The sequence below is a fragment of the Bufo bufo genome, chromosome 10 (genome assembly GCF_905171765.1).
Source record: "Bufo bufo chromosome 10, aBufBuf1.1, whole genome shotgun sequence".
In the NCBI taxonomy this organism is placed as follows: domain Eukaryota; kingdom Metazoa; phylum Chordata; class Amphibia; order Anura; family Bufonidae; genus Bufo; species Bufo bufo.
In genome coordinates this window covers 143,563,118-143,581,032 of record NC_053398.1, presented here as the reverse complement: position 1 = coordinate 143,581,032, position 17,915 = coordinate 143,563,118, and the positions used below count along the sequence as shown (strand labels likewise).

Here is a 17,915-nt window from a genome sequence, read left to right as displayed (position 1 = left end):
GAGTTGCACTCAACCCTCTGAGGCTGCCACATATAGCCCTGCGCTTGTATGCAGCTACGGTGCCTTGAAAAAGTATTCACACCCCTTCAACCTTTCCACATTTTTTTCACGTTACACCCACAAACTTAAATGCATTTTATTGGGATTTTATGTGATCGACCAACAGAAAGTAGTGGTTGACAGGTCATCAATATCAGATGAGTGAGGGTCCGACCCCATATCCCCAATGAAAACTATCTAGTGATGGAAGGCACCATGCACTGGGCAGCCTCTGGCACCGACATACTACAGCTCAGCTCCCATCCCCCACACAGTAGATCAGTAGGGATGATGGGTGTTGGAACCCCCCACCAACCCGATATTGATGACCTATCCGGACCATAGGCCATCAACATCCAATTCCCAAAAAAACGCTTTAGGCCTCATGCACCCAACTGTATTTTTTTCTTGCATCAGATCCGCATTTTTTGTGCAGCAGATGCAACAAGATGCGGACAGTACACGGCGCGTATAAACGTGTCTGCAGACAAGAACAGGCATTTCTACAATAGTGCGGGAATGGGAAAATGCAGGGTGCACACGGGCAGTGTCTGTGTTTTGTGGACCCCAAAATGGACACGGCTGTGTGCATGAGGCCTTAAAATAACCTATATTACAGAATTTCTTCCTATGAGTGATTTGACCCTCCAGGAGGGCACCGGTGTGAATTACCCAGCTTTCCTACCAATGTTTCCTTTACTACAGAAACATTAGTATCAGATGGCAGCAGATCCTTACATCTCGCGTCTACACTGGCATTCTGCCTTGTGCCCACAAGGTGATCGCCCTGTACATGGGATTTCCTAACGCACCACACATCTTTCCCTGTGATGCCCACTGTCCCATTGCCGTGTCCAGCCTTGTTCACACAACACAGCGGGACGTTCGTGGATGTCAGTCTGCCAGTACCACGGTGAAGACAGTGAGCGCTACTGCCTCCTGCTAACCTCCAATGGGAAGCTAGGTGACAATCCCAGTGGCAGATATAATGACACGGAGAAAAAAAAAACCACAATGCACTCTGCAAACACAAATAATGTACAATCATGCCATAGTTATAGAAAGTCATCTGGTGCTAATGCTACGCTTATTTTGTAAATTTGATATTCTTGGCAAATACATTTTGTACAAAATTAGTTGGGCCCGTCTGCCAGCGTCAAGGCAATCTCTATAAGACGCGAATCTAACACTAAATACTACCTGTTACGTGCCATACGGGCCGCCATAAAATACAGGTTCCACATGCATGCTAGGTCCACTCTGGCCAGTATGGCACATAACAGGTAGTATTTAGCGTTAGGTTCCAGTCTTATAGAGATTGCCTTGACGCCGGCTGACAGGCCCAAATACTTTTATACAAAAATGTATTTGCCAAGAATCTCAAATTTACAAAATAAGCGTAGCATTAGCACCAGAATACTTTCTATAACTATGGCATTATTGTACGTTATTTGTGTTTGCAGAGCGCTGCTGCGTTGTGGTTTTTTCTTTGTGTTTCTAGCCATGGCGGCATGCACCTGCCCATTGGGATGTGCTGACTGACCCCTTTTTCTTGCAGATAAAATGACAGCCACATTGGTGGTCACCCAAATTTTCATCAAATTGATAAAACCTAGGAATGCTAAAGCTGAAAATACTATTTTAAAAAAGAAAAAAATCATGCATTTTTTTTTTTACAGCATTTACCCGGCCAGGGTATCCCTCTGCCAGCGGTCCCACGTGGGGTTCCCTTCTTTGCGGGACAAGGTGACGCTTTTATTGGTACAATTTTGGGGTACACAGTACCTTTTGATCACTCAATACTATGGTTTTTGCGAAGCAAAAATGGCTGTTTCGGCACAGCGTTTTTATATACACTGCTCAAAAAAATAAAGGGAACACAAAAATAACACATCCTAGATCTGAATTAATTAAATATTCTTCTGAAATACTTTGTTCTTTACATAGTTGAATGTGCTGACAACAAAATCACACAAAAATAAAAAAATGGAAATCAAATTTTTCAACCCATGAAGGTCTGGATTTGGAGTCACCCTCAAAATTAAAGTGGAAAAACACACTACAGGCTGATCCAACTTTGATGTAATGTCCTTAAAACAAGTCAGAATGAGGCTCAGTAGTGTGTGTGGCCTCCACGTGCCTGTATGACCTCCCTACAACGCCTGTGCATGCTCCTGATGAGGTGGCGGACGGTCTCCTGAGGGATCTCCTCCCAGACCTGGACTAAAGCATCTGCCAACTCCTGGACAGTCTGTGGTGCAACGTGACGTTGGTGGATAGAGCGAGACATGATGTCCCAGATGTGCTCAATTGGATTCAGGTCTGGGGAACGGGCGGGCCAGTCCATAGCATCAATGCCTTCGTCTTGCAGGAACTGCTGACACACTCCAGCCATATGAGGTCTAGCATTGTCTTGCATTAGGAGGAATCCAGGGCCAACCGCACCAGCATATGGTCTCACAAGGGGTCTGAGGATCTCATCTCAGTACCTAATGGCAGTCAGGCTACCTCTGGCGAGCACATGGAGGGCTGTGCGGCCCTCCAAAGAAATGCCACCCCACACCATTACTGACCCAATGCCAAACCGGTCATGCTGGAGGATGCTGCAGGTAGCAGAACGTTCTCCACGGCGTCTCCAGACTCTGTCACGTCTGCTCAGTGTGAACCTGCTTTCATCTGTGAAGAGCACAGGGCGCCAGTGGCGAATTTGCCAATCTTGGTGTTCTCTGGCAAATGCCAAACGTCCTGCACGGTGTTGGGCTGTAAGCACAACCCCCACCTGTGGACATCGGGCCCTCATATCACCCTCATGGAGTCTGTTTCTGACCGTTTGAGCAGACACATGCACATTTGTGGCCTGCTGGAGGTCATTTTGCAGGGCTCTGGCAGTGCTCCTCCTGTTCCTCCTTGCACAAAGGCGGAGGTAGCGGTCCTGCTGCTGGGTTGTTGTCCTCCAATGGCCTCCTCCACGTCTCCTGATGTACTGGCCTGTCTCCTGGTAGCGCCTCCATGCTCTGGACACTACGCTGACAGACACAGTAAACCTTCTTGCCACAGCTCGCATTGATGTGCCATCCTGGATAAGCTGCACTACCTGAGCCACTTGTGTGGGTTGTAGACTCCGTCTCATGCTACCACTAGAGTGAAAGCACCGCCAGCATTCAAAAGTGACCAAAACTTCAGCCAGGAAGCATAGGAACTGAGAAGTGGTCTGTGGTCACCACCTGCAGAACCACTCCTTTATTGGGGGTGTCTTGCTAATTGCCTATAATTTCCACCTGTTGTCTAGCCTATTTGCACAACAGCATGTGAAATTGATTGTCACTCAGTGTTGCTTCCTAAGTGGACAGTTTGATTTCACAGAAGTGTGATTGACTTGGAGTTACATTGTGTTGTTTAAGTGTTCCCTTTATTTTTTTGAGCAGTGTATTTTTTAGGGGCTCCTGCCGCTGATTGAGTTGATACAATTTCTGCGCCTGTCTGATCAGTTAGCCGCACACGTACGGCATTTGTCCGGAACTCATTGCCGACTGCACCGTACCCGTATGGCCCATGTCTAGAGGGTGTTTCAAAACTACAGTTCACCCCGCAAAAAAACAAGCCCTCACACAGCACCTTGGATAGAAATGCAAAACAAAGTCATGGCTGCCAGAACATGGAGTAAGACATAAAAACTATATAAACTTGATATCGTCGTAATCGTATTGACCTACAAAATAAGGTCATCGCCATTTTTAGCAGACAGTGAACACTGTAAAAACAGGATCCATACAGTGGACGGTATGCAGCCAAGGATGCGGGTACTTCTGGTCAGGGATGCCTGGAGTCCCCCAGAAAGCAAGTAGATCAGCAGGAAGATGTGTCCCAAGGCGCAAAAAACCTTCCAATGGTTCGGATTCCAGAGATTTATTTAGCAAGTGGTACAACACATTTTGGGGACAATGGCCCCCTTCATCAGGTACGGACTGGTTGCATACAAGCAGTCTGTACCCGATGAAGGCGACTATTGTCCCCGAAACGCGTTGTACCACTTGCTAAATAAATCTCTGGAATCTGAACTGAACCATTGGATGTTTTTTTTTGCGCCGTGGGACACATCTTCCTGCTGAACACTGAATGAAACTGAGCATGTGCGGCCTTCTCAGTGAGCCGGACAAAGAAATAAGAAAAAGACCAAACAGCAGGTGGCGCTATACAGATACTTTTTTTTTTTTTTAAATATAATCTTTATTGGTTTTTGTCATTTTTCATTCCAACATCATGTCACAATGGTATGATAATTTGACAGGTGATAACACATACAATACAATACATCTGGAGTAATATAGACAAAATTTAATATGCATGTAGCTGCATTACAACCGGTACTGCTTGTATATTGTCATGATGATCATTCAAGTCAATACAGATACGTTTTATTGAATAACTCAGTAGTAGGGATGAGCAACCCGAACCCCATTAAAGTCAACGGGGACCCGAACTTCACTTTATTATTTTCCGTTATAACGGAAAATAATAGCATTCTTAAGACAGAATGCTAAATAAAATGGACATTGAGGGGTTAAAAAAAAATCTAAAAAAAATTTCCTCATCCACTTGATCGCGCTCATCTTCTTTCTTCAGGATCTGAAAAAAAAAAAGGACCTGTGGTGACGTCACCGTGCTCACCACGTGGCGAGTGCAGTGACATCACCGAATGAAGAGAGAATCTTCATTCAGCAGGACCTGCTGTGATGTCACCGTGCGCGATCAAGTGGATGAGGTTAGTTTTTTTAATATTATTTTTAACCCCTCAATGTCCACTTTATTTAGCATTCTGTCTTATTATTCGCCATTATAACGGAAAATAATAAAAATCACCCGAACTTCAGTGAAACAGTCCGGGTTCGGGTCCCCGAACTCGCAAAGTCCGGGCTCGCTCAACCCTACTCAGTAGCTAGAATACATTTTTAATTACAGACAATTGCAAAAGTCTTCAGATCCAGGGGCCGGTTTGCAAACTGCAGAATATTTTTCACAGGAGAACCCCTTTAAGTAATTAGAAACGTATTTATACCGTTTATACCTTTGAGTAAACCTTTTTTGAAAAAATGTATATCAATTATGTCATTTTTAGTCAAATCCTATATCTTCTATCGTGCGTATGACAGTCAATGCGATATTTAACAATCCATCAAACGCGGAAACATCCCTATTCGCGGAATAGCGGAGCGAGCGATCGGGTCTTGGCGGTATTGCTATTTTTCGATCCGCAGCATCAGGAAAGAGAGGTGAGGAAATTCAGCAAATTTTGCTTTATATTTGGTTCCTTTTCCTCTTGACTCAGCATCATTTTTAACCTTGAAAAATGGAATTTGCCCTTCTTGGAGGACCTTGCAGCGGTGACGGGTGAAGCCGAGGCGGAGGCGCACAACCTGGGGGTCCGGTTTTTAGGGCGCCGCTTCTCTTCGCTGTAGGACAGGTTGACTTTTTGATTCAGCCCAGCCTTTCTTAAATGAGGGGACACTGAATCGCTCTTGGCCTTGGGCGTGCCGGGGCGGTTTGCGGTGACCACCCTGCTCTCGCCCGGATATTTGGACACCATGTTGCAGGTGTTGCACGTGACCACCAGGTAACTCCTGCTGGATCTGTATTTCCTAAGCAGCCTGGTTTGCTTCAGATTAAGCCTGTGGCACCTGCCCTCTTTTTTGAGCAGATTGTCAATCTGAGGGGTTATTCTCATTTTTGGCTTCAGGCGAACCTTGTGATTACCGGGCAGCCGGATCTGAAAACAAAATGGACACGTTTCTTCTTCATTGCTTTTGCTCCTTGCGGGCAAGGGGTACAGTGACATAAGGTGCCGGGACAGCCCGGGACACGTGTCCTTCACGGCAATGGCCGCTTTTCTAAGAAACGCCGCCGCCATAGCCTTTCAGTTCAGACTGGCTCTCGCACGTGTCGGGCAGCAGGTCACGTGACTGGCGGGACTTCCGGTCCGAGTCTCAGTCTGTATGACCACTTGGGAAGACGTGGCTGCAGGTGACGTCCGCCACACTGGAATGCAGGCGCTAAACAGTGACGGAACCGCGCGGGTGCAAAAGAGAAAACTGCTAGAGAGGACAGGAACTTCCGCCACGCTCAACATGGCCGCGCCGAAGTACCGACCAGCGGCTGTACTTCCGGTGCGCTGTCACACTCACTTCCGGGTCAGCTGACAAAGGCGATGGTCACATGATCGAACGTGCAGGAGGCGGAAGTAGGGAAGACAGGTAATGTCAACACAGACTGACGGGGGATTTATGGCGAATTGAAGGGGGGCACAGTGAGAAAATAGAGAGGGAAAGGGGGTTCACGAGAATGGGGGGAATTGTCCGTACAGTGGGGGCCAGGGCTCGGGCAACCCATTAATTTGCCAAAGTCCCAGCAGGCAGATCATTAAAAGGATTGCTGGGAGCTGTAGTTCTACAGCCTGGGCTTCACTCAGGTTAGTGGGACTGCAGGAGTCCATTAGTGCAGGCAATGGGGCTGATTTATCAAAACCGGTGTAAAGGAAAACAGACTTAGTTTCCCATAGCAACCAATCAGATTCCACCTTTCATTTTTCAGTGCTTCGCTGGACAATGAGAGGCTCAATCTCATTGGTGGCACCATTTTTGCTAAATCTTCTCCAATGACTTGTGGTCATAGTTCACACCTGGCCACAGAGAAGACATTGAACATAAGGACCCTGAAGGCAGGGCCTGCTTTATATAGCGGTTTGATTCTGCAGAAGGATACTGTGGGGACACCTCCCCCCCCCGATGATATCCCCTCTATAGGTAGATATGGCCGACGTCCGCCACTCATCCCTCTACCACTACGGTGTACTGCAGAGGTCCTATAAGGGTGCGTTCACTGCAGTACATGTCAGTCCTATCCACAGGCCCTGACGGAGGCCAAACAAGTGTCCTTTTGCTGTCTATCAGGCCGGTATGTAGTCAACTGCACTGTGTGAGTTGGAGTCTATAGGTGTCCTTTTCTTTAAAGGAGTTCTCTGGCTGAAGACATTGGTGACCCATCCTCAGGAAGGGTCAGTATCAGATTAGTGGGGGTCTGACACCCTCCCCAATCAGATGTTTTGGGCTGCTATGGCGCTGGTAACTGCACAGTGCTCCATACACTGTATGGTTACCGGCAGCCAGAAACAGCTGATCAATAAGGGTGCCGGGTGTCAGACCCCCACAATCTAATACTGATGGCCAGTCCTGAGGATAGGTCATTTATGTTTTCAGCTAGAGAACCCCTTTAACCACCTAACGGTTTTCCCTGAGGCCAGCCGGGGCTGTGGGAAAAGCACTTAAAGGGGTTGTCCGGGTTCAGAGCTGAACTCGGACATACCTCCATTTTCACTCCGGCAGCCCCCCTGACTTGAGCATCGAAGCAGTTCATTCTCTGATGCTCTCCTTTAGCCTGCGCTAAATCGCGCAAGGCAAAGGCATTTTTTGGAGGTCCGGTGACGTACTGGGGCTTCCAGAAAGCCCGGTGACGTCACCGGCACTGATGGGCGGGATTTAGCGCTGCTCTAGCCAGTAAAACGCCCGCCCATCAGAGCCGGTGACGTCACCGAACACACTGTGGGGCGGAAGTTTCTGCCCGGCAGTGTGTTATTGTAAACAGAAAAGCCTGTGCCCTGCGCGATTTAGCACAGGGCAAAGGAGAGCATCGGAGCATGAGATGCTCTGATGCTAGCCTCAGGGGGGCTGCCTGGGTGAAAATAAGGGTATGTCCGGGTTCAGCTCTGAACCCGGACAACCTCTTTAAGTGTTCTGCCTGAGCACAGCTCAGGCAGAAAGGGGGGGGGATAGGGCTAGCTTTAGCGTCTCATACCTCCTGATACATGGCGGTGTTGCTATTTTTCAGCTAGATACATGGGTCTTGTTTGAAAGCTGGCATTTCAGGCTTTCATACAAGACCAAAATGACGGCATTAGCACAATATAAGCAGGAGATATCACTGTTGGAAATCAAGTCTGGGATAAACACGGTAAAACCTTTCATTCTCAGCTGCGTTCACTGCATCCCAATTTCTAACAGCGCTATCTTCTTATGTACTGAAGATATTGCTATGATTCTAGTACTGTTCGAAAGATTGAATTGTCAGCTTTCAAACAATACCTGTCTTTAGCTGCTACCTATCCAGAGATATGAGCAGCTAAAGCAGCCGCCCCCTCCCTTTCAGTCTGGAGGAGAAGAGGGAGCAGTTGGGAGATGATAGCCTGCAGGAGGAACGGAAAAATAATTTAAAAAAATATATAAAAGTTTGACATTATCATCATTGTAGTGACCGACATAATAAAGTTATATTATTTATGCCACACAGTGAACACGGTAAATATAATTTCCCAAAATAATGTAAAAATAGCATTTTTTTTTATCTTTCCCCCTAAAAATAAAATTATAAGTTATTTGATACGCTATATATACCCCAAAATGATTCCAAAAAAAATCTACAACTAATCCCGCAAATTAAAAAAAATATTTAGAGGAGAAAATTAAAAAGTTATGACTGCCGGAACACAAAGTGGGAAATATTACTGGTCCTTAGAGCTAAAATTAATTATATCACTAAGGGGTTAAAAATGCAATAGTGTCCCCTGAGTTGTGCGCCAACAAGAATTAACATAGTAACAGTTTATAAGGCTGAAAAAAAGACATTTGTCCATCCAGTTCGGCCTGTTCTCCTGCAAGTTGATTCAGAAGAAGGCAAAAAAAAAAACTGTGAGGTAGAAGACAATTTTCCTCACTTTAGGGGGAAAAAATTCCTTCCCGACTCCTATCAGGCATCAGAATAACTCCCTGGATCAACGACCCCTCACTAGTAGCTATAACCTGTAATATTATTACGCTCCAGAAATACATCCAGGCCCCTCCTGAACTCTTATAGTGAACTCACCATCACCACCTCCTCAGGCAGAGAGTTCCATAGTCTCACTGCTCTTACCGTAAAGAATCTTCTTCTATGTTTGTGTACAAACCTTCTTTCCTCCAGACGCAGAGGATGTCCCCTCGTCACAGTCCTGGTGATAAATAGATGATGGCATAGATCTCTGTACTGACCCCTGATATATTTATACATAGTTATTAGATCTCCCCTCAGTCGTCTTCTTTTAAAAGTAAAAAACTCTAATTTTGATAATCTTTCAGGGTACTGTAGTTGCCCCATTCCAGTTATTACTTTAGTTGCCCTCCTCTGGACCCTCTCCAGCTCTGCTATGTCTGCCTTGTTCACAGGAGCCCAGAACTGTACACAGTACTCCATGTGTGGTCTGACTAGTGATATGTAAAGTGCATGAGCAACATCCGTGCGGATTCCGCAGATAGATCCAAACCCATTTTACTTTAATGGGTCCGTGATCCATCCGCATCACAAAAAAATAGAACATTCAATTTTTTTGCCGGGCAGAGGCACGGAGATAAGCCCCACTCCGTAGTGCTTCCGTGGGGTTCCGTGCCTCCGTTCCGCACCGGACCTTCCGGATTGCAGAGCCGTTCAAGTGATGCGGGGTGCACACATCCGGTGCAGGCTGCCATACGGGCATGGCTGGGCAACGGCCGTGTGCATGAGCCCTAAGAAGATACCATAATCTTGTTACAAATTTTGCATTGGGGTTCATAAGCTTCAGGTTATGCCTCTGACCTCTGCAAACAGCTCCTTATACCTCAGCTTCCTGGATGTCTGAGTGGGATTATCCGCTGCATCTTTTATCCCGTTTTCTGTAAGTTACTTGCAGTCACACCCACACACACCTTTTCCGTGTCACGCCATGTTTCTCAGTGAAAGCCACTAAGATTGAGTCACAGTCTGCAGAAGAACAAAGACGAGCGGCGCTCGCTGTATTGAATGCAGTTTTATCTTTTTAATTCCCACATGGAGGAACAAATGACGCGTTTGACAAAGACTCGTGTTGAGTCGAAACGCGTCATTTGTTGCTCCATGTGGGAATTAAAAAGATAAAATTGCATTCAATACAGCGAGTGCCGGTCGTCTTTGTTCTTGGATTGATGGAACGCGCGCTCCGCTCGCCATATATACGGAGTGCCGGCTGATATATTTTCTGTGTGTCATCATATTGTAGCCTCTCTTCCTCCATTATTTAGTTCTGTGCCTCGACTTAAAGGTGTAACTAGTGAGATTTAGTAAATCTAGTACCAGGGAGAACCCCTCCACCTTCCTCTCGGGTTTGGATCATTTCCCCCCAGTATAAAGTGATTCGCCGGCGTCTCAGAGTTCATGACGGCAGATGTGGTCTGATGAGTCATTGTCTGAGTGCGCATTGTATGGGTTTCTTCCTCTTAGAAATACTATAAAAGATATTTTTTTTATCTTGCAGGAAGTTGGAAGATGGCGTCTGCAGGATTAGAACAGGCGAATGATGGACAGAAATTGCACCTTAATCTGAAAGGTAAGGGTTTAATTTACTGTGCTATGCCGTGTCGGCTCCAGTGCGGTATTATAGGTTGGCACGTTGCAGTTCATCATGGCCCATAAACCTGGCCAGGTTCAACCAGTATGCCTCGCAACAAGACACTACAGTATACTGGGGGAAAAAAACAGGAAACTGGTGCTGCAGAATAGCCCCTGCCTTACACCCAGGCAGAATTGGAGACTTTAGTTGTATGACTTGAGGATAGTTCTGGCTGTGTTACAATCTGTAATATACTCTAGAGCTGCATTTACAATTCTGCTAGTTGCTATTATCAACACATTTGTTAAAGATACATTACTAGTAGCTTACCTGAGCTCCTAAAAAGCAGGTGGCTCCTTTTCCCACATACGAGTACTGAACGGTGCCTGGTGTAAAGGTGATAATTCCCAGAATGGAAATCACCAGATCAAGCTCTGCACAGGCTCGATGTAATGTATGTACACAGTGGCTACACCAGCAGAATAGTGAGTGCAGCTCTGGAGTATAATACAGGATGTAACTCAGGATCAGTGCAGAGTAAGTAATGTATGTACACAGTGACTGCACCAGCAGAATAGTGAGTGCAGCTCTGGAGTATAATACAGGATGTAACTCAGGATCCGTACAGGATAAGTAATGTATGTACACAGTGACTGCACCAGCAGAATAGTGAGTGCAGCTCTGGAGTATAATACAGGATGTAACTCAGGATCCGTACAGGATAAGTAATGTATGTACACAGTGACTGCACCAGCAGAATAGTGAGTGCAGCTCTGGAGTATAATACAGGATGTAACTCAGGATCAGTGCAGGGTAAGTAATGTATGTACACAGTGACTGCACCAGCATTATAGTGAGTGCAGCTCTGGACTATAATACAGGATGTAACTCAGGATCAGTGCAGGGTAAGTAATGTATGTACACAGTGACTGCACCAGCAGAATAGTGAGTGCAGCTCTGGAGTATAATACAGGATGTAACTCAGGATCAGTGCAGGGTAAGCAATGTATGTACACAGTGACTGCACCAGCAGAATAGTGAGTGCAGCTCTGGAGTATAATACAGGATGTAACTCAGGATCAGTGCAGGGTAAGTAATGCATGTACACTGTGACTCCACCAGCAGAATAGTGAGTGCAGCTCTGGAGTATAATACAGGATGTAACTCAGGATCAGTACAGGATAAGTAATGTATGTACACAGTGACTGCACCAGCATTATAGTGAGTGCAGCTCTGGACTATAATACAGGATGTAACTCAGGATCAGTACAGGATAAGTAATGTATGTACACAGTGACTGCACCAGCAGAATAGTGAGTGCAGCTCTGGAGTATAATACAGGATGTAACTCAGGATCAGTGCAGGGTAAGCAATGTATGTACACAGTGACTGCACCAGCAGAATAGTGAGTGCAGCTCTGGAGTATAATACAGGATGTAACTCAGGATCAGTGCAGGGTAAGTAATGCATGTACACTGTGACTCCACCAGCAGAATAGTGAGTGCAGCTCTGGAGTATAATACAGGATGTAACTCAGGATCAGTGCAGGATAAGTAATGTATGTACACAGTGACTGCACCAGCATTATAGTGAGTGCAGCTCTGGACTATAATACAGGATGTAACTCAGGATCAGTACAGGATAAGTAATGTATGTACACAGTGACTGCACCAGCAGAATAGGGAGTGCAGCTCTGGAGTATAATACAGGATGTAACTCAGTATCAGTGCAGGATAAGTAATGTATGTACACAGTGACTGCACCAGCAGAATAGTGAGTGCAGCTCTGGAGTATAATACAGGATGTAACTCAGGATCATTACAGGATAAGTAATGTATGTACACAGTGACTGCACCAGCAGAATAGTGAGTGCAGCTCTGGACTATAATACAGGATGTAACTCAGGATCAGTACAGGATCAGTAATATAATATAGGGTTACTTATTTTCAAAGATTTAATCACTTGTTAACTTTGACAACCTTTGTGCTTCCAGTCAGTGCTGCAGTTTATTTTTGTCTCAGTGTTTAACTACATACTTTTGTAATTCCTTTGTCCTTCCGGCTTCTTTCAGAATGCTAGTCTCTACACCGATGGCTACAGGACAATACTGATTGATGGGGGTGCCGGGTGTCGGACCACCACCAATCAGATATTGATCTATTCTAGGGGCAGGTCAATACTAGGAGCTCAGAAGATCCCTCTAAGTGCACCGAGGACAGGCCCAAGCCCCTCTGCACAGTTGCTCCTTCTGCTCCTCCCTCTCCTTCTTGATTGATAGGGCCAGGCTCCTGCATAGTCATCCAACCTTATCCTGGCCCTGTCAATCAAGAGTGAGATTGAAGGGCTGACACAGGAAGCAGGAGGAGCAAGGGTCCACAGGGTGACTTGGGCCCCTGGCCATTTGCATATGGATTAAAAGTACTTTTTCCCAGAGTGAAGCCATGGATCCAAGGAATTGTTGAGATTTTCCAGTGTCTAGACCAGCGATCCGCAACCTCCAGCACTCCAGCTGCTGTGAAACTACAACACCCAGCATGCACTCTTACTCGTCTGTTCTTGCATCTCCCATGAAATGAGCATTCTGGGAGTTGTAGTGCCGGAGGTTGCTGATCCCTGGTCTAGACCAACTAGGATTTGGCTGCTTCAGCTTTAGTTCAGAAAAGGCACCACTCGTGGCCAAGGACTTTTCTGGGAATTAGAATAATAGTGACTGGGCTGTTCTGCAACTTATATTACCCTGGTGCCACGAATCCTTTGTGGCACGTCACCAGTGGATGTCCTGCCATTCAGACCCCCACCAAAGCATGTCATTGATATACCATCACTGCTTATGGTGTGAATGCTGTAATAGACTTTGAATCATAGGGGGTAGGATTTTTTAAAAAGGACCTTTGTTATGAAGCGCGGGGCCTAAATGTAGATCTCATCCCAAGAGCCAAATGACAGTGTTCCTCCGCACAGAGGCAAACCATAACCTAGAAGACAGTGGCCAAATATGTCTGTGAACGTGGCTGTGCCCCTGGGTGTAACTGTGTGCCCTTCTGTTTGGTGACTGGCAGCAGAACACATGGTAGACGTCCTCTGGACTCCATCCATGCCCATGATGACATCCCTGGCATAATGGTCATATGTTCATCCGTGAAGGTTCTGTGTTAGGACCCTGTCATTCCTAGGATGGAAATTTAGATTCCAGAGCATCTCCTACCAATGGTATGTGAAGACCACAGACCAAACATGGATGGAATCGGTTTGTGTCCATGGTTTTCACAGACCCATTAACTATACTGTGAGTGAGGGATCCGTTATCATGGACCCCTCCATGGGGTCAACACAGTCAGTGGAAAATCACTGATGTGTGAAATCACACATCAAAGTCAATTGATACGGGAGTGGTCCGTGGAGACCACCGACGGCATACATCTGTGACGCACTGACGTGTGAAAGAGGAATAGAAATAATCAGTTCCCTGACACGTAAAGGGGTGATCCAGAATAGTACAAACACCCCCTACAGTGCCCGGGCCCGTCCTATAGATACTTACCCAGTCCCTGGCACCTGCGTCCATCCGGATCCCTGCAGGGCCACCGCTGCATCTCCCCATTGTGCGGATAAAAGCCAATAGTAGGCTGCGACGGTGACCAGCCTCCCTAGCGTAATCCGCGACGCTAGATAGGCTGGTCACTGTCACGGCTTGCTTTTGGCTGCTACCCCCGCCGCTGGATGTTTTGATCCGCACAACGGGGAGATGCAGCGGTGGCCGTGCAGGGATCCGGAAGGATGTGGGTGCCGGGGACCGGGTAAGTATCATTTATAAGAGGGGCTCGGGCATTGTGGGGGTATTTGTACTATTAGATCACCACTTTAAAGGGGCTTTCTAAGATTTTTTCAAACTGATGACATAGACTGATGACATCACACCCGGGACCCCCACTGATCAGCAGCAGCGCCGCAACCTTCTTGCAGCTTTGCCTAGACCATGTGACATCACGTTCATCGGTCACATGGCCTAGGCGCGGCTGAGCTGCTATACGATGCGCGGTGCTGAGCTTGGTGAGATGAGAGAAGGCCGTGGCACGGTGCCTTCTCTAACAGCGGATCAGTGCTGGACCCCCACTGATCCTATACCGATGACCTAGAGGATAGGTCACCAGTTATAGAATCTCAGAAAACCCCTTTAAAGGGGTTGAAAATGTCCAATCAACTTCATAAAATGTGAAGATAAGCGGCGCCTATCATGTGTGGTAAGTCTGCAGCATCGCTAGTAAGCACTAGGTGTATGCAGTGCAAATATGGCGGCCTGGCATTTACTACCTGTGGGTAGGTGCAGATCAAGAGCCCGCATCTAGCTCATTTATACCCAGCATTACAGGGAAGTTTAACCGCCAGCGTCCGCCATTGCTTATTCTTGCAACTCAAAAAAGCAACCTACCAAGATGGCGGACCAATATTTGGAGGGAGGAGAAACTTATGATGCATAGAGCGGGCTCCTAACCTGGAATACATGTCGATTGTACCTTGCTGTGTCAGGACACAGGGAGCCTGTAATAGTAGAAGCGGATGACACATATCGGGGTTAGGCGCTGGCACGCTGGAGCCTGGTCGCGGAGGCATATCCAGGTTTACACACTGCACTTTTTGTTCATTATGAAGCTGGATATTGTATGGTCCTGGTACAATGGTGGCCTGTGTCAGCCCTCTCCAGGTAGCCTGAGGTTACTGCAGTGAGTCAGCCGGGGACACGCAGCGTTCACAGGCTCATGTAACATTCCTCAGCTTGGTCTGGGGGGAAGGGAGTAATAGTCGTTTCGGCGGTGGCGTGCCGGAGGTGATAATGACATCTCCTCTGGGAGTGCCCAACTTTCAGTTCACGCTCTTCCATTCTCTGCTGGTTGCATCAGCTGAAAGATTTTCACCGGTAATTCATTAATCACCGATTACACGGTAACCTGGTGCAGGCGTTTCATCATAGTCTCATAGATCAGTAAATTGCCAGGACAACATAGCGTTATATAGCAGTACGACAATGAAGTGCGTGGCGTGGACTTCTGACTCCAAGCGGCGCAAGGTCAGGGTCCAAATGCCCCTGAACGGTCCAGGAATGGTCTAAGGCTACTTTCACACCAGCGTTCTTCTTTGCCGGCATTGAGTTCCGTCCTAGGGGCTCTATACCGGAAAATAACTGATCAGTTTTATCCTAATGCATTCTGAATGGAGAGTAATCTGTTCAGGATGTCTTCAGTTCAGTCTTTTTGACTGATCAGGCAAAAGATAAAACTGCAGCATGCTACGGTTTTATCTCCGGCCCAAAAAACGGAAGACTTGCCTGAATGCCGGATCCGGCATTTTCTTTCCATAGAAATGTATCCGGCATTCGAAATGCCGGATCCGTCCTTCCGGTCTGCGCAAAAGGTAAAAAAAAAAAATGGCGGATCCGTTTTTCCAGACGACACCGGAAAGACTGATCTGGCATTTCAATGCATTTTTCAGACTGATCAGTCCTACAAATGCCATCAGTTGGCATACGTTTTGCCGGCGACGGAACTGCTTGCCGGGTCACTCTGCCGCAAGTGTGAAAGTAGCCTAAGGCCTCATGCACACGACCGTTGTTGTGTTCCGTTCTGCAAAATGGGGTTCCGTTGTTCCGTGATCAGTTTCCGTTTTTGTTTCCGTGTGTCTTCCTTTATTTTTGGAGGATCACCAGACAAAAAGGAAATTAAAAATAAGTCTAAGTCAAGTTTGGCATGCAAATGATAGGAAAAAAACGTACGCGGATGACAATCTTGTGTGCCTCCTCGTTTTTTCACGGTCCCATTGACTTGAATGGGTTCGCAAACCGTTTTCTGTGAAAAAAATAGGACAGGTTATATTTTTTTGACGGACTGGAACCACGGATCACGGACACGGATGACAAACGGTGCATTAGCCGAGTTTTCAACGGACCCATTGAAAGTCAAAGGGTCCGCAGAAAAACGGAACAACGGACACGGAATAAAACAACGGTCGTGTGCATGAGGCCTTAGGCAGGGCTCAGCAACCTCCAGCACTCCAGCTGTTCTGAAACTACAACTCCCAGAATCCTCCTTTCACTTCTATGGAAGTTACAAGAACAGCTGAGAGTGTGCATGGTGAGAGTTGTAGTTTCACAGCAACTGGAGTGCCGAAGGTTGCTGATCCCTAGGCTTAAGGGGTGTTTGGTTTAGGTGTATTTCAGGTTCCTAAGTATAGGATCCCATGTTGTAAGTGATCTGACTCTTTAGGGTGTGTTCACATGGGGCAGATACGTTGCAGTTTTTACTTATGCCGTGGGAAAAATGCATGAGGAAAATTGACCTGCGAGGTGGATTTTAAAGGGCACCTATCAGCAGGGTCAACTCTATTAAGCCAGACAAACTGCCTGGTAGGGTTGATCCTGCTGATTAATATGATGCCTGTCTTGCTAAAATTGACATTCCCATCAAAATAGGGTTTAATTCTTTATTTTATTTTTTTTAAACTCGTTTTATTGAAAATTAACAATAAGCATGGTTCAGCATATTTTGGAGCATTGACACCCCACGCAGGGGGGTCTCCAGCTCCACATAGTACAAACGTGATACATAATGTGTCAGGTGATTCTCAGCAATATTTCGCTACTTGGCATCAAACAATACAGCATATCTACTTTCTAGTGTTTAGACATTTAATGCAATGCTACCCTCCGACACAGAGTGCAAGTGCACAGGTTGCAAGGAATGATTTGAAGAGCACCACTCTCCCCACACTTTCTGAAATTTCCCTGGGCATTTTCTATGTATGTATACTACTTTTTCCATATTCATTGCATGGTTCATCAAGGTCTTCCATTGGTTCACTGTGGGGACTCTATCCGCCATCCACCTCAATGCTACAGCCTTCCTAGCCAGGAAGAGGGCTTCCCCTAGGAATATTCTCTGGTGATGTGTCCACTGTTCCTCCTCTAATATCCCTAGGATACATATTTTTGGGCAGGCTCCTATCGATACAGGCACTATCGTAGACAGAATCTCTAAAACCTTATTCCAAAATACTTGTAAGTGTCTGCATCCCCATATCAAGTGCCAGAAATCAGCGCTCCCCTCTTGACATCTATGGCAACTGCTGCTAGGTAGTCTCCCCATCTTATAGAGCCTGAGGGGGGTTAAGTAGCTTCTATGCAATATGAATAATTGTATCAGTTTATTATTTACCGACGGGGAAACCTTAGTGGGTACCAACATAGCCTCCTCCCATTCTTCAGCATCAAGAGTTGGGATATTAACCTTCCATTTCGCTTCTACTTCCAATGGCTGAAGAATCATGCGATCACCTAGTAAATATGTGTACAGTATAGAGATAATGCCCTTAGGTCCCTGCGATCTTAGCACCCCTATCAGAGGATATTTGGAAATACTGCGACCTGTCCCTCTAAACTGATCATTTAGGGCGTGCCGTAAC

General features: G+C 46.4%; 2 protein-coding genes across 2 annotated transcripts in view; one reads left to right on the top strand and one right to left on the bottom strand.

Moving 5' to 3' along the window:
* Positions 1 to 4,948: 4,948 nt before the first annotated feature.
* Positions 4,949 to 6,155, bottom strand: C10H18orf21 (chromosome 10 C18orf21 homolog). The gene has a single exon (XM_040409529.1). It carries the CDS (start codon positions 5,942 to 5,944, stop codon positions 5,297 to 5,299), a length of 648 nt encoding a protein of 215 aa, XP_040265463.1. The 5' UTR covers positions 5,945 to 6,155; the 3' UTR covers positions 4,949 to 5,296.
* A 76-nt stretch (positions 6,156 to 6,231) lies between these two features.
* Positions 6,232 to 17,915, top strand: part of WWP2 (WW domain containing E3 ubiquitin protein ligase 2) — a 54,462-nt gene continuing 42,778 nt past the window's right edge. Inside the window, exons 1-2 of the mRNA XM_040409614.1 lie at positions 6,232 to 6,287; positions 10,388 to 10,459. Coding sequence (XP_040265548.1) covers positions 10,399 to 10,459 — 61 coding nt within the window. The 5' untranslated portion in view covers positions 6,232 to 6,287; positions 10,388 to 10,398. The remainder of the gene's footprint in view (positions 6,288 to 10,387; positions 10,460 to 17,915) is intronic.